The 19,940-nt window shown below is 39.0% G+C and overlaps 1 protein-coding gene across 1 annotated transcript in view; it reads right to left on the bottom strand.

Annotated features, from left to right (window-relative positions):
* FAM91A1 (family with sequence similarity 91 member A1) overlaps nucleotides 1–19,940 on the bottom strand; it is a 43,487-nt gene that overhangs the window by 7,161 nt on the left and 16,386 nt on the right. The window contains exons 10-20 of the mRNA XM_007076844.2: nucleotides 19,607–19,645; nucleotides 18,970–19,082; nucleotides 18,382–18,497; nucleotides 17,001–17,113; nucleotides 16,556–16,642; nucleotides 14,488–14,620; nucleotides 9,679–9,827; nucleotides 8,246–8,380; nucleotides 7,973–8,086; nucleotides 3,984–4,056; nucleotides 1,118–1,267 (exon numbers count right to left, since the gene is read on the bottom strand). Of these exons, the coding sequence (XP_007076906.2) occupies nucleotides 1,118–1,267; nucleotides 3,984–4,056; nucleotides 7,973–8,086; nucleotides 8,246–8,380; nucleotides 9,679–9,827; nucleotides 14,488–14,620; nucleotides 16,556–16,642; nucleotides 17,001–17,113; nucleotides 18,382–18,497; nucleotides 18,970–19,082; nucleotides 19,607–19,645 (1,222 nt within the window). The remainder of the gene's footprint in view (nucleotides 1–1,117; nucleotides 1,268–3,983; nucleotides 4,057–7,972; nucleotides 8,087–8,245; nucleotides 8,381–9,678; nucleotides 9,828–14,487; nucleotides 14,621–16,555; nucleotides 16,643–17,000; nucleotides 17,114–18,381; nucleotides 18,498–18,969; nucleotides 19,083–19,606; nucleotides 19,646–19,940) is intronic.

Here is a 19,940-nt window from a genome sequence, read left to right as displayed (position 1 = left end):
CTAGGGTTTCATTCCTTAGGTCTTACTAATTTCTATCTTTCTAGCACCTCGGCAGGTACTCCATAAATGCTGGTGGAATGAAAAAATAAAACATGGAAATGCCCCTGTGATACGTGGCAGTCAACTGTTAAAATTTACTCACATCTTCTGGCCAAACGTAAAGGATATTTGCGGTGGATATTTAACTCAGAGGGAGCCAATCCGATCCACTGGATGGCTAGCACATCAATCATATCTACTCAGGATGGCACACTAAAAGGCTCAGGGAATACAGTCAATCAATGACAGACGTTTGAATTGAAATGTTTTCTAGAGTCATGGACCAGAGCTGGCACTATGGCCACCAAAGCCACATACAAGCCAAAACTAGGCCAGAGTGGAAACAATCAGTGAGCATGAGAAGGTGACATGCAAATAAATTCTTTAATTAAAAAAGTAAAGGAAAACTAACTGTTGACAATGTGCAAGATGGGCTGGAGACAGAGGAGAATGAGGCCAGGAAGGCTAGGCAGGAAATGGCTGCAGTGATCCAGGATTACAGTATTGAGACGCAGGTTAGAAGGACAGTTACAGAGAATTTCAAAAGAAATGACAAGAGAAGAAAGGATATGAGAGACACTTCTAAAGACTAATTCCCCAGAACGTGGAAACAAAGTGGACAGCGTGAAAAAAGAAGGAAGAGGCAAAGACAAGATTTTAGGCCTGGGTCATTGAGACAGTGGTGCCTTTGACAGAAAAAGAAAGGCTGAATGGGGAAAAAAAAAACTGTTAATTCTACTTTGGAAACCTCTTTACAAAGAGACTCAAGTTCTGAAGCCATCACGTCACAGAGGAACTTAATTTAAAGCCTATTACCACAGAGCCAACAGTAAAGAAAGGGCTAAAACCTAAAAACCACTCCGTACTCTAACCCCAGGTCAGTACTTCTGTATTTTCTCCATCTGAACAACTGATATTAGTCCAAATGATGTCACAGAATATTTTCTCACCTTAGTGAAAAAACACTAAGTATTACATAATTCGACATCCCCACAAGAGTCCCTGCTTCTTAAAATACTAAGATTACAATAAACTTAGTACAACCACCTGAATTCAGAGAACCCAACCACTGGCTGACCTCTCTCATCAGAAGCGTCACTGAGTTTTCTGTGTGCAAGGCGGCTCGAAGCATTCAACACGGTGACATAGCCACAAAAATGCTGCAGATCCACTTTGTTCCTTAATATCTGCAAGGCTTTATGAACACTCATGTTGACGCGAGTGAACTCTAAGAACAAAGGGGTGACGTTACACTGTAAGTACATAGTTTTGTAACATAAAACAACATCAAAAATGTAAATATACCTTTATTGAACAATTCTCAGAACTCCTTTTATACTTGAATCTATCAACACTGATTCCAACAAAAACCTACTTGTGAATGGAAAAGGCTGGCATACACAGATTTATTTATAGCCTCCAGGAGGCATTTACGGTATCAGAACAAACTATGTGCTAAGCAAGCAAACAGGGCCCGGTCAGGGGCACCTGGGTGGCTCAGTTGGTTGAGTGTCCAACTTCAGCTCAGGTCATGATCTCACAGTTCGTGGGTTCAAGTCTCACATCGGGCTCTGTGCTGATAGCACAGAGCCTGGAGCCTGCTTCAGATTCTGTGTCTCCCTCCCACTCATGCTCTGCCTCTCTCTCTCAAAAATAAATAAACATTAAAAAATATATATTTTTTTAATAAAAAAATAAAATAAAAAGTTGGGCTGGTCAGTGGCAAATTCTCTAGACTTCTCTTCGTGGTTCTATTCTGCCTCAAATGCTTCCTTGTTGGGCTTCTATGTACTACATACACATTACATTTTTGAAATGTATTAAATACACATTATATTTTTGAAAACCTTTTTAAAGTAAAATTATTCCTATTTAGACTAACGCCAAAAAGGACTTGAAATTATATCCTTAATAAATTATTTAAATACCAGTGCAAGTTTTATAAATACATGAACTTCTATAACAGAAATATGCTCTATACTCAGATATGAAGATTCTTTTACAATTGACACAATCTCTCAAGGCAAGAGAGCTATTAATCAGTTTTTGAGATTTTGTATAAATTTTAAGATCCTGTTGTCACTAGCCTGTATCTTCAGGTGAACTAATATTTTTCCACAGAATTTATTTTTGTAAAATGTTTATTTTTGAGAGAGAGAGACAGAGAGAGAGAGAGAGAGAGAGAGAGAGACAGAGAGAGAATGTGTGCAAACAAGGGAGGAGCAGTGAGAGAGAGGGAGACAGAGGGTCGGAAGCAGGCTTTGCACTCTCAGTGCAGCCTGATGTGGGGCTCGAACTCACGAACCATGAGATCATGACCTGAGCCTAGGTCGGATGCTTAATCGACTGAACCACCTAGGCGCCCCTCCACAGAATTTATAAAGTATCAGAGGATTAAATAGCAAAGTTTAATTGCAGAGAAGTACTTATTGAAAAGGGGCTATTTTTTGGAAGAGAAACCTCTTCTCTAAACTTTGTACACATTTATTCACAACAGGCAAGAGAGAGAACTTAATTTCAAACATGAGGCTTCTGCAGTCTGGCTATGTGAAAAGGAAAAAGATATTTTAAAAATCTTCCTTTCCCCCACTCTATTATTTTGGGAGAACATTAAGTTCTTATATAAACTAACAAAAATTAGATTACTTGAACCATTCACTGCTCTCTAAAAATTCAAGCAAGGTGGCTCTAAGAACCAGAAAAATAAAATTATACAACAGCAATTTTACATGGAGTAGTGCTATATAGATATATGTTAAGTTTTAATCGTATTATTTTTCTTTTGAACATATATACCTTCCTAATATTTGACAGAGAAAGGGTCATCTCCTATATTAAACAAAAGGAAGAATAAATTTGCTTTTAACAGATATTCTCTGAACATCTTATACCAAATGTACTTAGTTCACATCCAATTCTAGAAAGAGAACACTTTAAACGGGTTTTCCCCCTGCCCTTGATTCTAACCAGCTTTATTTAGTTCAAACTCTATAATCCACTCAAATCCTAATTGCAAAAAGTAACATTTAACAACAAAATCAAATGCTGAAAGAGGAAATACGTGCAGGTACTCTGTAAACCGTAAAGTATTATACCCATATTCAATGGCATGTATTTCTAAATCACCTAAAAAAGCTCCTGGGTTGGAAGAGGGAGGCAAATAGTATGTAACACTGGGAAAGAAAAAATTGGCTTTCTAAGGGTAAAAAAATTCCCTATGAATTCTTCTCCCCCAGCCTCCAAATAATAAAAGAAAAGTAAAAGGCTAAACAGAGAGGAAAATCTAGTCTTTCACCTAAACAGAGACCTACTGATTCTCTTCATCTCCAAGGCAAACTAGTATTCCTTCAAAGGTCCTAAATAAGTCTTATTCTACTAGTTCTTTATGGGAAAAGGCACATGACAGAAAACGACCTTTGCTGTTGGGATGAGCACTGGGTGTTGTATGTAAGCGATGAACCACGGGAATCTACCCCCAAAACCAAGAGCACACTTTATACATTGTATGTTAGCCAATTTGCCAATAAATTATAATAAAAAGAAAGAAAGAAAGAAAACTACCTTTGCCAATACTCTTTAAAAGTGGCAACGATAAGACCCTAGAACTAGGGTGTCTAGGTGGCCCAGTAAGTTGAGTGTCTGACTTCGGTTCGGGTCATGATCTCATGGTTCATGGGTTCGAGCCCCACCGTCAGGCTCTGTGCGGACAACTCAGAGCCTGAGACCTTTCGATTCTGTGTCTCCCTCTCTCTCTGCCCCTCCCCAACTTATGGGCCTGAGCTTTCTCTCTCTCTCTCTCAAAAATTAATGAACATTAAAAAAAAAATTTTTTTAAAGACCCTTGAACTCAAAGTTTTAAGAATTCACTTCCTGCTATGTTTTCTACCAAACTGTTGACAAAGATTAATGATAAAGAACTCAGATATAATTTAAAAGCAAGATACCTCCTTGTAGTTCTGTTTCATCAAATGGAAAAGGTATGTGGACAGTTTCTCCTATCCCATGCAAACCATGTCCCTAAACATGAAGAAACACAGTTGAAAGTTATACAAGAAATCTGTATTTCCAGTAACAGTCAAACAATAAATAAGACTGTGCCATGTGATGGCATATTCTACACTAACATACCATCAAAAATCTTTCAACAATTTTTAATTTTTCTCAGCAAGCAAAGACCTTAAGTGTGTATTAACTTATAGGACAATGTGTCTCTAAATGAACGTATGGCTAACGAGAAAGAGAGGCCGACTGAACAGGTACATCAGGTGTGAGACAACTGAAGACTGAAATCAGGCACACTCATACAAGGGTTAGCTGCAGGTCCAAGAGAAGAAAAGTGGTGAAGGAATCCCATCATCAGTCACCTGGCATATCATGAACTAGGAATGCAAAACTCAAACACCTGTACTTAGTGACATATTCAAAATTATATGATTATGAATGCCCCCAACTGTGGTTAAACAAATCAACGTATGTATTTTCAATGCAGCTACCAAAAAAAAAAAAAAAAAAAAAAAAGGAAGCTCCCTATGAACGGAAATGGAAAGGTCTCCAGTTGCTAAGTGAAAAAAGCATGGGGATATAGCACTGTGTGTTGGCTTGCATCTGCATAAAGAAATTCTAGAAGAGTACAGCAGAAACTAAAAATGTATCTGGTTAGGAAAAGAAACGGGGAGAACTGGGCAGATAGTGTTGGAAGGGTAGTGATACTTTCCTCCATGCATCTTTTAACAGTGTTTTATTTCTGAATCATGCGAAGGTTCTATCAACTCAAAAACTGAATTAAAAAAATCTGAGTCTAACCACCCCACTCCCATGCTACAAATAATAATTTAGTTTTATCTATTACTTTCAATTAATGTTCATTTGAATTTTGTTAGTTTTAAAGGGTTCTTTTTTTTTTAAATTTAAATCCCCAGGTTTATTTTGGTTTTATAACTGTTTAAGAATAATAAGAATGAAGAACTTAATTTTATGTTTATGTGTATTTAGTATCGCTACAAGAGAAAATTTAACACTGGGGATCTATACATTTTTCCATTGAAAAAACCCTTTGCATTATTTAAATTCAAAGTACTCTGATACACAAGAAAAAAATTATTTCAGAGAAAAACTGCACTCATTTCAATGGTGCGTATAACAACCCGAATGTATTTCTTCTGGCAGCCCACTTTTACCTCATCGGTACCATTATGATTTATACCCCAATCAAGGCTGTTACGATGAAAGCATGGTTTTAATCAAAATTGTGTTTTAAGTTCCAGCAAGATGAATTTCTCCCATAAAACTTAAAATAAAAGAGGCATTCTTTTTTAGCAAAAACAAAACTCCTCATAAACATGTTAAAACTGGGCCACATCTGCTACCACTACCGCCACACGGCTAACGCCTTCTGGGACCGTCCCGTGTGCTAGGCACAGGTACAGGCATTTTATGTAGATGGTGCAATTCGGTCATTCATTTCAACGACCTTAGGAACCATTATCTTTAGTTTGCAGGTGAAGGAATTCAAGATTATTTAATTTGCCCAAGATTCCTAATAAATGGTGGAATCAAGATTTTAACTTAGGCAGACTGACTCGAGCCCACGTCTCACCCATCCTATGAGGTCATCTGCCACCACTACCCCTGCTAGGTGTCCCCCCTGCTGGCGAACGCATCCTGTTCTTCGTGCTTTCAACTACCTCCACGTGCTGATGCGGACACTCAAGTCAATGCTTCCTGTTCAACTCTCGTCTGGATTTCAAAATGTTTTCCATTACCGACTAGATAGCCCTACCACCCAAATGTCCCACAGGCACCTTAGACTCAGCCTGCCCCAAACACAACACACATCATCTGACCCCCATCAACCGGCTCTTCCTCCTCTGTTTGCTCAAGCAGGGATATCACCATTCTTCCACCTTCACAAGCCAATCCCCCAGGAATCCTACCCTTCCTCTTCTCATAGCCTTCTCAGACATCTGATCAATTCTATTAATTTTAATTTGTAAGAATTATTGAACCCAGTTCCTCCTTTCAGTACTTATTCTTCTAATCTAGGCTGACTTCCCCTCTTATCGGGACTCCTACACCAAATGCTAATTGGTCCTCTTGCTTCAAGAATCTTACCTTACCCAACCCTTCTCAGCATACTCTCCAAGCCGATCTTCCCAAGACACACTGACCACATAAATCCCCTGCTCAGCACCCTTTGCTCTCTTTCATCAATCTATAGGGTACAGCCAAAGCTCGGCAGCAAAAGGGTCAAGGCACACTACTCTCCAGGGCCTGCCTACATCAAAACACTCGCAAGTAGCTACTCTGAGCCAGGTGCTGTTGTAGGTACTATGGAAATAGCAGTGGAGGAAAAGAAAAACATCTCTGCCCACAGCTTTATTCATGCTAACCCCTGTGCCTGACCTGGCTCTCTTCTGTATCATCCTTCTGTATGCAGCCTGAGTCTCATTTTCTCTGAGTGTCCCCTCAGCCTTTCTCCTTGCCTCAAGGCTGAACTAGGTACTTCTCTCTAATGCTTGCAGCATAGATAATTCTATTCAGCACTCAGCAAAAAACGGAAACTGGCTGCTTATGCAACTTTTCCCACCAGACTTAAATCCCTTGAACACAGGGACCGTGACTTATTTGTGTATCCACGTTAATTAGCACAGAATATGGCACATAACGATTGATAGTTGAATAAACCAATGAAATCTTTATCGAGAACCTATTATGAAACAGAAAGTGTGCCGCACACTTCAGCACATTCTTAATTCATTCTCTCAACAATCCTAGGACTATAAATTGCTTATCTCGCCATTAGCTGCTACATTATTTTTTGTTGCTATACAGTAAATGTCACCATCTCCGTTTCATGGGTGGGAAACTAACAGAAGTATCTTCAAAATGTCACACAGCTCATTAGCACGTGAAAAGAGGGCCCCGCCACCAGGCATCAAGAAAACACAAATCAAAACCACTATGGGATACCATTCACACCCACCAGGTGGGTTCTAACTTAAAAAGTCAAATAATACCAAGTGCTGGTGGGAATGGAAAGTGGTGCAGCCACTCTGGAAAACAGCCTGGAAGTTCCTTAAACAGTTACACACAGAATCGCCATATGATGCAGCATTTCCACTCTTAACCACATACCTAAGAGAAATGACAATACGGCCACACAAAAACCTATAAATGAACAGTTTTAACAGTGATTACTATGATTCTTAATAGCCAAAAGGTGGAAACAACCCAAGTGTCCGTCAACAATGAATGGGAGAAACAGATCGTGGTATATTCGTACAAGGGACTTCTTATTTGGCCGTAAAAAGGAACGCAGTAATGACTCATGACGGACTGATAACACGCTACAACATGATGAAGCTCAAAAACATTCTGCCAAGTACAAGAGACCGGTGACAAAAGACCACACATTACGTGACTTTGTGTGTGTGAAATGCCCAGAAGAAGCATTCTAGAGAAAGAGCGAGTAGATTAGTGTTGTTTGGGGCTGGGGACTAGGGGACTGAGAACTAAAGGTTCGGGAGTTCTTTTTGAGGTAATGAAAATGTTCTAAAATTGAGCTTGATGACGGCTGTGGATACCTGCAACTACACTAAAAAACACTGAAGTGGTTTTTGTTCACCAATTTAAATTGGTGAACCGTACACTACGTGAATTATACCTCGATAGAGCGATTACATGTATCAAACAATTATGGCCACACAGGTAGCAAATGTGAAGCTGGAATTCAAGTCTGGGTCTCACTACAAAATCCATGTGGTTTCTGGGATTCCCACACTGCCGGACAAAGGCCAGGGCAAAAATCCGTATCTCATCTCTTATGTTTCAGCTTTACAAATTTCAAATCACCGACATCTGACTGTGACTTAACAAATTAGAATCTTTAAAAATAAAAATCCAAAACCGGTTGTTTCAAACAAAGCAACTGTACCTGAATCAAAACTGCCGAATGTGTTAAAGCGTCATTCAGCATCGTGAGCACGTTGGACGTAGGGACTACCCCAGGGTCATGACCCCAAGATGTTATTAGTAATCGATCATAACCCTACGGAAAAGAAATGAATGAAGATAAAATGGCATTTAGAAATTTTAAAAAACAAACAAAAACTAAGAAGATCTCAGTTTATATACAATGCTATAATGCTGCTTACCAATCTCTACCCTCCTCAAAACCAACTAAAGAAACAAACCTCACACAACATACCTGGAATATATCTGGCAGTTTCCGAAGTCTTGTACCTTTGGACAGTAAAAGAGATGGTGGTCCTTGCCCAGTGATGTAATAAATGTATAGTTTAAACCAGACAGAACTGACTTCTGGGATAGCTGGTCCAATATGCTGTAATCGTAAAACGAGTAAGATAAAGTTATAATACTTCTCAAAAGCAGCCAAATTTCACAAGGGACCAAGGATGGTCTTACAAACAGCTAATGCCTCACATAAATGTTCACTGCTATTGTTCTTATGAAAATAAATTTTAAACGCTCCATCCAAGCGGTTTCCATGTTATTCCAGAATTGAGAAAGCACGTCTTATCACCGTAATTGGGAGATGGACCCTGAAGGAAAACACCAAGGTCTGAATCTTGGCCTCACCCCCCTCGGCTGTATCACCTTAAGAAGGTTACTTCTTTGCTTTTCTGTAATGTGGTGACAAAATATCTACCCTGTAAAGACATTGTACGCTTGCTCAAAAGGGTTTAAAACAGTGCCTGTCAAATAATAAGCTCTATTTCAAAGTTAGTTATTGTCATTAGTCACATGCAATTCCTCACAAAGGGACTATCTAACCTTCCATCCATCTTACCATTCCTTCAGTTCATGGATTCCTACTGTGCCTAGAAATCGTGTTACAGAACAGGAGGAAATGTGTATATGGGATAGGGTTGGGGGGACACACAAAGAATTATGAAAAAAAAAAAAAAAAAAGTTGGTCAATGTAAAATCTGTAACCACTCCTACCGAACAGAGGACGAATTTGGAGGTGAGGGAGGTGTGCTCACGAGGGCAGCTAGAACAGCACAGCAACGAAATCAACCTTATACAAGGATCCCTTCCTTTCTTCTACACCATTAACCTTGCATATCTAGGAAACCAGGCAGGATGCAGCACTGAAGAACAGCTATGTGATCCCGCCTCTTTGAAATGGCATCCTTGCAAAGTACACAGATACACAACTGATTACACTGAAAAAGTAAAAGAGCAGCAGTAATTTTCACAAGTCAGTTTCAGAGATAACTAAAGTTCTAGCTTTCAAGCGCAATCTTTCCCGTTTATTTACCACCATAGCCCTACTTCTAAAACATTTCATTTTTCCTAATTGACTTGATCCCTCAAGGCGATCCAGGCTTCCTTCCTAGAGCATCCAAAACATTCTCTTTAAAATACTGCATTCATCAAGAAAACTTCAATGTGGCACCAATCACGAGATGATACATGAATAAAATGCACCAACTCTACCCAACGAACTGAACCTCTTACAACAGCATAAAATACAAAGCTGCTTCCTGATCCCTGATCTTCATATCTGGTATCAGCAAATTGAGATAACACAATCAAACCGGAAAGCCTCTTCTTCAAGTCACCACGAGCAAGTCTGAAATGCCACGGCTAGTGACACTCCAGGTGGCTCTTTACCTGAGGGGTGCAGCTGCTCACAGGCCGGATTTCGTTGGTGAGAGGAGCCATGGAGACGAGTAGTGTGTAATTTTTGTTCAGAACTCTGCTACAAGTTGCAGGGTCCAAACCAAGAAGGCTTTCACAGCGTAAGAGATCCAGAGGAAAACCTGAATTATGATCAAGCATACACATAGAGTGAAAGACTGACAATGTGAAGCAAAAATGTCCAAGACAAAATATTGGTAAAATATTTAAATATTGTAAATGTCTAAAATAAAATATTGCCTTGATATTTAAACATTGTTTTCACAGAGTTATCTCTATTAAAAATGCCCAATTTCCTTGGAGACCACTAAGACACTTTAAGACTTAAAACTAAGGGTCTTTATTCCCTGGTCTAGAAAGATTAATGGTCTACTGGTGTTTTGTGAGGCCACCTCTTCCCTTAAAAGTATGTGCTTGCTCCACGTTGCCTCCTCTCCATCCCCAGCCACGCCAGGGCAATGGCATATCATGAAGACCTAAGCGCCACAAAAAAAGCTGTCACCTTGCCTCCCCCAATTTCTGATTTCTACAAAGAGCTTCAAGACCAAGTTCTGAGTATGGCATAGGAATGAGTTCCTCAGCTAACAATATGTACCCAAGACTGCCGGTCCGTAAAGCATAAACTCACTCAGCACGCAACAGATTTTAAGTGTTCCCATTCTTAATCCTTTCGGAAAGTACCAATTCTGTTTGCCCTCTAAAAAGAGATATTTAAGGCTGAAAGAAACTTTGGAAGGTCAAGTTGGCCCATCTCTCACTCAAGCCAAGAATGAATCAAAAAACACATGGCCTGCTGGAAGGGCACAGAAGTACTGAGCACAACTAGCACCAGGACCTTGGTCTTTAATATCATACCCTAGTATGAGAAACCAGGCTCCTAAGAGAAAAGGCTGATTCCAGGAATGGGACAGAAGTACAAGAGAAGATAACACTGTTTTGCCAGAGAGAAAACAACTGCGACAAAAGTAAAAAAAAAAAAAAAAAAAAATTAAAGGATGGAGGCATGGCACAAGAAAACAGGAGGCAGCTTGAAGGGGAACCCACTGGCAAAATCTGAGACAACTGCAGCATACGAATTAAGAGAGCAATGACTGATTATAAGCCAATGAAAAAAACAGGAATTCATCAATCCATACTGAGAATATAAAAGAATGCCTAGTCCCAGCTGTTACTGGAAGAAATACTGGAATTGGAAAAAAGTGATCAATCTGCAGCCATCACAGTAAAGAATGGTTCAGACAGGACCATCACTGGATGCTCAGTCTGAGAGGAAATACTGATGAGGAGTAGGATACGTGCATGGTCTTCAAGTATCTGCCCACACATTACTTAGTAGTTGAGGGTGGGGAGAATAATTAACTGTACAGTGGAAATATCAGAAAACACATTAACTGGGTGATCAAAATTACCATCACAATGGGGGACAGATGGAAATCATATGCATCCAGATGTCATACCCTTAGGACATGACATTACTTACATGATACTCTAGACTTGAGCGCACAACCTGAATCTACTAATCACAATGAAACATCACCTACACCCCAGGTGAGAACCTTTCTGGCAAAACCAACAAAAAGGGACTATATTCTTAAAAAAGAATGTTCTAAAGGACTAAAAAGGTTACAGATTTGTTCCAGAATAAAGGAGATAGAGGAGACATAACAATTTCATGCAGATCTGATCTTAAAACAGATCCTGCACTTGAAGGGCGAAAATGCTATGAAGGACATGATTAGGTCAACTGATAAACTGGAATACAAATGGTAGATTACCGTATCAACATTACATCTTCTGAAGTTGATGTGAGGGCATAGCCCTATTCTTAGGAAACATACCCTGAGAGGAGGCGCCTGGGTGGCTCAGTCGGTTAAGTGTCTGACTTTGGCTCAGATCACGATCTCACGGTTCGTGAGTTCGAGCCCCTCGACAGGCTCTGTGCTGACAGCTCAGCCTGAAGCCTGTTTCTGATTCTGTCTCCCTTTCCCTCAGCCCCTCCCCCGCTTGCACTGTCTCAAAAATAAACACTGAAAAAAATAGAAAAGAAACATACCCTGAAAAATTTAGTGGAGTTAACACCATGATACTTCACTTACTCCCAAATTCTGGGCTGAAAGTAATTATACTACTTTTATTTGTTTTAGTAAATTTAAAATATTTCCAAATAGGATGTTTAAAAAAAAAAAAAAACCGCAGGGAGTCTGTGATTTAATGTTAATGGAGGAGAGAGAGTCCTACAGATGTCAGGAAGAACATCGGGTCCACACCTCTGGCAAACAAAGTAAAGACAGAGAACCGAAAGCAGCTATAAGACAAGACTGGCTGGACCCAGATGTGATGTTCATTTTGAAGTACAATGAGAGGTGAGCAGTTGGCTTAGGAAAAGGAGAGAAGGAGAAAAGTTCTATAAAGAGTAGAGAAACTTATGTTTGATTAAGTACAACAATTCAAGAGCAAATTTAATAAAATGGAGGAATCACAGCCACGAGTGAAAAAATGATAAAAAAATCTGAGAGAGGAGAGACTAAACAACAAAAGCTTTAACTGGTACCCAAAACCCGTCAAGTATCAAGCCAACCTCCGAGGTTAGAAAAATAAACTTAACTACTTTCACACAGATAAGGTTTAGGTTTTCCCTTTAACATACATTCTGGTACATAAATGATTAATGGTGAAAAAGTTTAGTCCAGATTACTAAGTGAGAGGTCGTTTATGAATAAATCAATAAAAAGCTTAGTTAGTGCCTGGGGCACCTGGGTGGCTCAGTTGGTTGAGCATCCGATTTCAGCTCAGGTCACGATCTTGTGGTTTGTGGGTTTGAGCCCCGTGTTGAGTTCTGTGCTGACCGCTCAGAGCCTGGAGCCTGCTTTGGATTCTATCTCTCCCTCTCTCTCTGCCCCTCCCCCCCCCACTCATGCTCTGTCTCTCTCTCTCACTCTCTCTCAAAAATAAATAACATTAAAAAAATTAAAAAAAAAAAAAAAAAGGCTGGTGCTCAAGAGAAGTTAATAAAAGGGACAGAGCAAAAAAAAAAAAAAAAAAAAAATTCAAGAGACATGGATTTAAGTCCCATTTCTTCCACTGACTGATCATACAGACCATAATGATTATATGGGCAGGAAATCTGACTGAGACAACCTTCAATTTCTTTATCTATAAAATGAGTTAAACTTGCCTGGCCACTAGCACCAACATCCCTGCATTCTATCATGAGCATGGAAGGATGATTTATTTTAAGATGGTTATAGCAGAGTATTTCAAATACTCTAACCTGTTATTTCCATAAGTCACTAAAAAGTCCCGGTAACTTCTACGTACAAAGACATCTTCAAGATTGTGCTGCTCATCGCTTAGGTCACATGATCTAACATTTGGTAGCCAAAAAATGGTTACTATTAACAAACACTTATGAGTAAGTGCTTTGGCCTCTTGGCATTTGATTTAATATTCTCAGTTTTAACTATTTACGAACAATCTCAAAAAGAGCCCCAGCATGGGACCATTCCTCTTTCTGCTCACGTCTGTCTCTGCACCCGACACGCAAAGGTTGCAGAGCCCAGTCACAGGAAACTGAGCGTGTCCAGCCTCACTCAGCTCAACCACCTGGCAGCTTTGCAGTCACCTCCACAATCACTTTTGTGAAGTGACAACTGATTCCGTCCTTAAATTTTTTTTTTTTAATTTTTTTTTTCTTAATGTTTTTTATTTATTTTTGAGACAGAGAGAGACAGAGCATGAGCGGGGAAGGGACAGAGAGAGAGGGAGACACAGAATCCGAAACAGGCTCCAGGCTCTGAGCCGTCAGCACAGAGACCGATGCGGGGCTCGAACTCACAGAGTGTGAGATCATGACCTGCCGAAGTCGGATGCTCAACCGACTGAGCCACCCAGGCGCCCCCGTCCTTAAATTTTTAAATGGAGTTGAAAGCCAGATGCTAGTGAAAGAAGTAGAATGAAAATGGATGTCACTAAGAAACTCGACGGTTCTTGGCCAGAAAACAGAACTATCAAGTGAATGAAAGAATGAGTGAGAGTAAAGATTATCGTGGTGCCAAGATTTCACAGACTTCCGAGATGCAGCTCCTGCGAATGTCTGAGGACCTGAGCCAAATGCTCTTCACTGGTGCCCAGGCCACGTCATCTTTTCAAAACATATATTCCTGGATGGCGCTGCACAACGCAGGACCTACCATCCACTGACCCCCAGTTTGGGAACCCTCGTCTATCCCAACACTGACAGCGCATGCCAGGTGATCGCCACAGTAGGGCTCATCACAGATTACAAGTGTCACTACCTCTTTTACTCTTTAAAAAGAGGTTCTCCGTCCTCTTTTTTATTTGTTAAAGTAAAATACTTTAGTAAATATTACAGCAGCATTTCAACAGGAAGCTCCTGTTTATTATTTTTATACAATGGAATCTTTCACTCATGAAATTTTATGCTTCTTAAAACAACTACATTTTGGCACTTGTTCACCCCTCAAACTGAGGCCTGTTCTAAATTCCGTCCAGCCACTTAAACAAATTAAACACTCCAACCCTTCTTATAGGTACTGAACAGATTTAAATGCTACAAATACTACAGTGGCACATAAGAAAGGAGAAAGAGTAAAATCAGGTAAGAAAGAGTTCACGAGCAAAGAACTTCACAAAACAAGCCTTTAGTTGCAAACTCGACATGCCATCTACACAAAATGTATTAAATAAGTGAGCGTGACCTGTTTAATTTCTTAAAGAAGTTCCATAGGATCATGTCTTCAAAATCAAGTACATTTATCATACCATAATTGGGCTGGTCTGGCTGTGCAGTTTGTGCAACTAGATCTTTATTATGACGCAGAAACAATATTGTGTTTCTCAGAGTAAGTGCATGATCAAAATATCTCTGTGCTTCTCCTTCACCAGTGCTCTGAACCTAAACCAAGAGAAAATAAGTTTTGCAGTACCACTCTCAAACCATTCATCCTAATACGTAACCATACAGTAGAGATATTAAGACATTAAGAATCAATAAACCACAAATTTGCCCAGGCAATACTGAAACAAACATTAGCTTAAATCTCAGTTGAGTTTCTATTTGAATACATCCTTGAAGATGATAGAAATTATCCCAGCAAGTAAAACTAACACACCAAATAATGTTAAATTACACCATTATATAAGTTGTATGTCTCACGTATGATTCAAATGGAGTGCTTAAAAAAACTCTAAGATCCACATTCTACATTCTGCTTCTTCCAGAAGAGTACTCCAATCCATGGTCACCAATTACGCCCCTAATTCTCATCACCGTGTCCACAGTTCTGTATCACTGGCTGCAAGGCTCAGTGGAGTATGTGATTCAACACGGCTGTTTCAACACTACTAAATATACAGCTTAAATTCATTCAACGAGGATTCACTGAGTCCCTACTATGTGCTATGGATGACCTGTCTAGGATGTATGGATTGAATAGTGGACAAAACCGCTGTGCTCACTGGACTTCATTTTAACGCATGTTCTTCTGACACTGAGTCAGGTACTTGTTCAATACGTAAAAACACATATATCCCAGAAACAACACACAAAATGGAAAGACAGGTCTATAGGGGAAAATGACTAAATTAGATCTGCATTAAAAAATAAGATAACCACTTAAGCCTCATCAAGACGAAGCTTCTTAAAAAATAGCTAAGAAACTATTTTTAAAAACTAGACTTCAGACTAAAAGGCCTTCCCAAAAATAACTATGTGATATAAGAGAATATAGATATATAAAAAATAAAGTGATCTTCCAATTTGCTAAACGTGATAAAAGACTAGTGGAGGTGAGAAAAATAAAAATCAGAAAAACAGAACTTAGAATGTGCTAGAAAATAAAAAATTTATTGGCAAATTTGCCAAGATAATACACAACAAGAAATGGGGTTAACAAGGTGTTAAAAGTATTGAGGGAATAATGGATGTATAAAGGTAACAATAAGAGACCAATTAATAGCAAGGATTATCTCAAATACATTTCTGCCCTAAAAAAATGAAAAATTTATGGAGAAGGAAGAGTGAAAAAATGTCATGGTCTTTTTCTTAAGATATAAAGGATAATGGAATCATAAAATCCTCTAAGTAGCACATTTAATACACAGAGTTCACCACGAAAACACAAAAGGTACCAAAATTATTAGTCAAGTAACAGATTCAGCATAGAAACTATTTGCAGAGAGGAAAACAGAGGACAAAAACAAAAACGAAAACAAACACACAACACACACACACACACACACACACACACACACCTCTACCACACCACGACCACCACCACCAAAAACCCAAAAAACCTAGGAAATGGAAAACCCCAAAAGGGCAATCCAGATTTAGAGCTAAGGCCAAGTAGGGCTGTCCTCACGGAGAAGAAGGTGGCTAAGAGCATTGGCTGAAGTCTTCCAGATAATAAAGGGGATGGTGAGAGTGGACATAAACATGATACCCAGGGACACTGTTTCAGATTTAAGATAAGGGGAACAAAAACTTCAAATAAAACAGCTGAAAGGAGATCTTGGAAAATCATACTAAAGAAAATTAAAAGCTATTTTAGAAAAATGTACAAAAAATTACATAGACTATTTCTATACCCCATTTCATTAAACCAAATCACGCTAAGTGATAGATAAGGTCCACAAATCACTTTCTAAATCACAAAATCTGTTCATCCACTTGATATTCTAAAGTCTAAATGACTGTTGCAGTATTAAGGTGAGGAATTAGGCAGGAATGAGCAAGAATATATGAAAACCTATACAATCAATAACTGATGTTGTATCAAGAAATGGTTCCAAATGCCCTGACATCCCATACTGACCAGTCCAGATTTACCTTTTCTAGTTCTATAAGAAAGCTGTCCAGAGACTCATCTGACAGTTTGCCAACTTCGAACATTGTGACAGCATGGCTTTTCAAGTTCTGTAATACAGAAACAAAACAAAAAAACTTAAAATGGACCTTAAACACCTTACATGAGTCTATTGTTCATAAGTCCTAGTTTTCTCTTCTTACATGAAGCATTAACATCTCACATTTATATTACGCTGTCTAATATAATTAAACTTAAAAAGTGAGTGACATGTGAAGCTGAGTCTTCTGATTACAGAAGTAACCCTCACTAAAGAGTTACTATGCTCCTCTAAGGAATATAAAACAAAGACAGTTGCATTTTGCATTTTTAGGAATTAATCTAATTCTTAAAAAGGGACCTAAAAGCATGAACTATTTTAACTCTAATCTTTAAACACTGTCATATTTAAACAAGAATTTGACTTACTGGTGAAAGATTTCCCATCATTAAAAAGGCAGTGAGAGTTGAGTCAAAGAGAAAAGCAATACGCTTTGTATATCCTGTGGACAAACTCAAACTGCTTACACTGGCTGTGTCAGCTAGAAAAAAAAAAAATCAATGTAAAATCGAGTAAATGAAAATTATTCTTTGCTTATCATTTAGAATGAGAAAGTATTTCTTTTCAACTTTGATAATTAAAAAAATTACATAACTAAATGTAAGCCAATATTGCAGTCCCAAAAGGTCCCAGTCCCACCTATCTCGAACTAAAAAAGGTTAAAAAAAATTTTTTTAAAGGTACTTGTGTAGTAAATTTCTTTTGTTGTTGTTTGTTTGAGAGCAAGCACGTGTGCGAGCAGGGGAGGGCCAGAGGGAGAGAGAGAATCCCAAGCAGTCTTCACGCTCAGTGCAGAACCCAAAAGCAGAGTTCAATCTCACGACCATGAGATCATGACCTGAGCCAAAATCAAGAGTCGGGACACTTAACTGACTGAGCCACCTAGGCACCCTTATAATAAATTTCTTTTCTTCTTTTTTCTTTTCTGTTTTTTATAGTTTATTTATTCATTTTGAGAGAGAGCGAGCAAGCAGAGGAGGGACAGAGAGAGAGGGAGAGAGAATCCCAAGCAGGCTCCGTGCTGCCAGTGCAGAGACCAATGTGGGGCCAGAACTCACAAAACTGCGAGATCACAACCTAAGCCGAAGTCCAAAGTCGGATGTTTAACCAGCTAAGCCATCCAGACACCCCTATAATAAACTTCTTAAAAGCCAATAATAAACCAAGACTTGATAACTGACAGAACATTAAGACTAGCTAGCCTAAACTCTTCAGACGAGTCACCTGGCTCAGATAAGAGGCTGGGATAAGAATGAGAGCCTATGCTGTGCTCCCCTCCCCCCACCCCAACATAAACCACATGTAGCCCCCTCGTCCATTAGCTTTGCCTCCCCTTGTGCTTGGCCCATACTGAGGCCTTCCCTCACTCACCAGCCGGCAGGCTATTATTCATTTTTAGCCCAACTATCCTCCTCTCCAGGAAAGCTTCCTGAACCTCTCTAGGCAACAAGGGAGCACTTCCCCTCTGCTCCCACAAGCACCAAAACACTTCTCACGTTGCTGTGGGTTTTGTGGTTATCCTGCCTTCTCTCTCCCTAGACTTAATTCTCAGAAGGAAGGTACCATATTCTTGTCAATTTTATACCCTTAAGACCTAGCACAGTACCCAGCATATGGGTAAGTACTCAACGACTATGTACCAAATGAATGATACCGAGAACAAAGCTAGGAGAGTTAACTCTGTGAGTGTATGTGTAGACACAGGCCATCATCTATAAACACTCTAAATTAAAGTGAGTAAGTGCTAACCTGGATCTTCTTGACTGTTAGTATCTGTGTCAGTAGCCGATGAAGCTTCTTGTACAGGACTCCTACTTTCCCCACCATCCCATGAGAGCAGCATCTTTTGTGGATCTAAAGTACTCCTATTAACGAAGAATACATCCACATTTTAAAAGTCATATAAATTATCTTATATAAAAATAGCTACTAAAGTCAGTACTCAAATTATGAATATCCATCCAAATCCAGTCTCTTGTTCAAGCCTGAAATTGAGACGTAGCCCCCAAATGCTCTGCCCACATACAGCAATGGTTCTTAACTAAGACCCATGGACAGGCTTCAGGGAATTTGAGAACTCTTTAAAACTATATGTAAAATACTAAAACAAACGAAAACAAAAAAACTGTATGTAAAATACTATATTTACTTTTCTCTGGGGAAAGGGTTCTTGTTTTCATCATCCTAAAGAAGATTCATCACACAAAAAAAGATTAAAAACCACTAATATATAGGGTTCACCTCAACTGACAGGTTGGTAAGTAAAATTTTTGTACATAAAACAATATTTTTTCCTAAGAGGAAACTCTAATATCTCATACTAAATAAATGAATTACTTTAATCTGTTTACGGATGGAACATTCTTCCACGATGAATGAAGCTGGTCCAAATTTATTACTTGTCCCTTCTTATGGGCAAAGCCCAATCGGCAATACATTGAAACGGCATTCTGAAAGGAACAGAAAGGAAATTAGCATTTACAATGAACCAGACATCAGAATGTAGAGAGAAAATATCACCACGGACTATGCTAACAGTGATCCTCACACATTTTCATCCCATAACTAGAAAAAACCATTTTTCAGTAGGCCTGTTCATCTGCTAAGGTCTTCACATCCGTAGAAGAGCGAATGCTCCCAACCCTCAGGCCTGCCGCTGTCTAGGAAGCAAGAGGCTGAAGTGGTGCAGTTTAGCAGAAGTTGTTGCTTTACCTGACCTCCTTACTCCTTACTAGACACTGATCACTCTGCTTCCTGCGTGCACGGGAATGTGAGTGCCGGCTTTCACTGCGTGGGGTGAAATTCCACTTCAGGATCCTTATTTCTTTCTATCTTTGCAAGGACCCCTTTACTGTCCCCACTCCCTTGGAGAGCAATAAGAATCTCATTGTCTCTATTTCTCAGTAGCTTATCAATGGCTTATAATAAAAGCCATTCAGTATTTATAAGTAAAAAGAGTATAAAAATTACATACCTTAACCAAAGATAAGTCTATTTCAAGGACATTTGCAAGCTGGAAGATAAAAAAAAAATTATTTACATTCCTAGAATTATCAATATTACACAGCTTGTAATAAACAACTGAACCATAAAGAGCAAAATTTTAAATTAAGAATAACTGAAAGACTGAATAAATTTTGAAATCAGAACTTTCTCCTTTCCTTATGTCTAAGATGTTTAGAGTAGGAGTCTAGATAGTGACCATAACAATGGGAGATTCTTTTCTCTTTAATTGAGTTTCATTTAAAATAAGAAAATGCCTATATCAATCAACAGCCTACAATCCTTTTACCAAGAAGTCATATAAA

The sequence above is a fragment of the Panthera tigris genome, chromosome F2 (assembly GCF_018350195.1).
Source record: "Panthera tigris isolate Pti1 chromosome F2, P.tigris_Pti1_mat1.1, whole genome shotgun sequence".
Classification (NCBI taxonomy): domain Eukaryota; kingdom Metazoa; phylum Chordata; class Mammalia; order Carnivora; family Felidae; genus Panthera; species Panthera tigris.
This window is presented reverse-complemented; position numbering and strand designations above follow the sequence as displayed.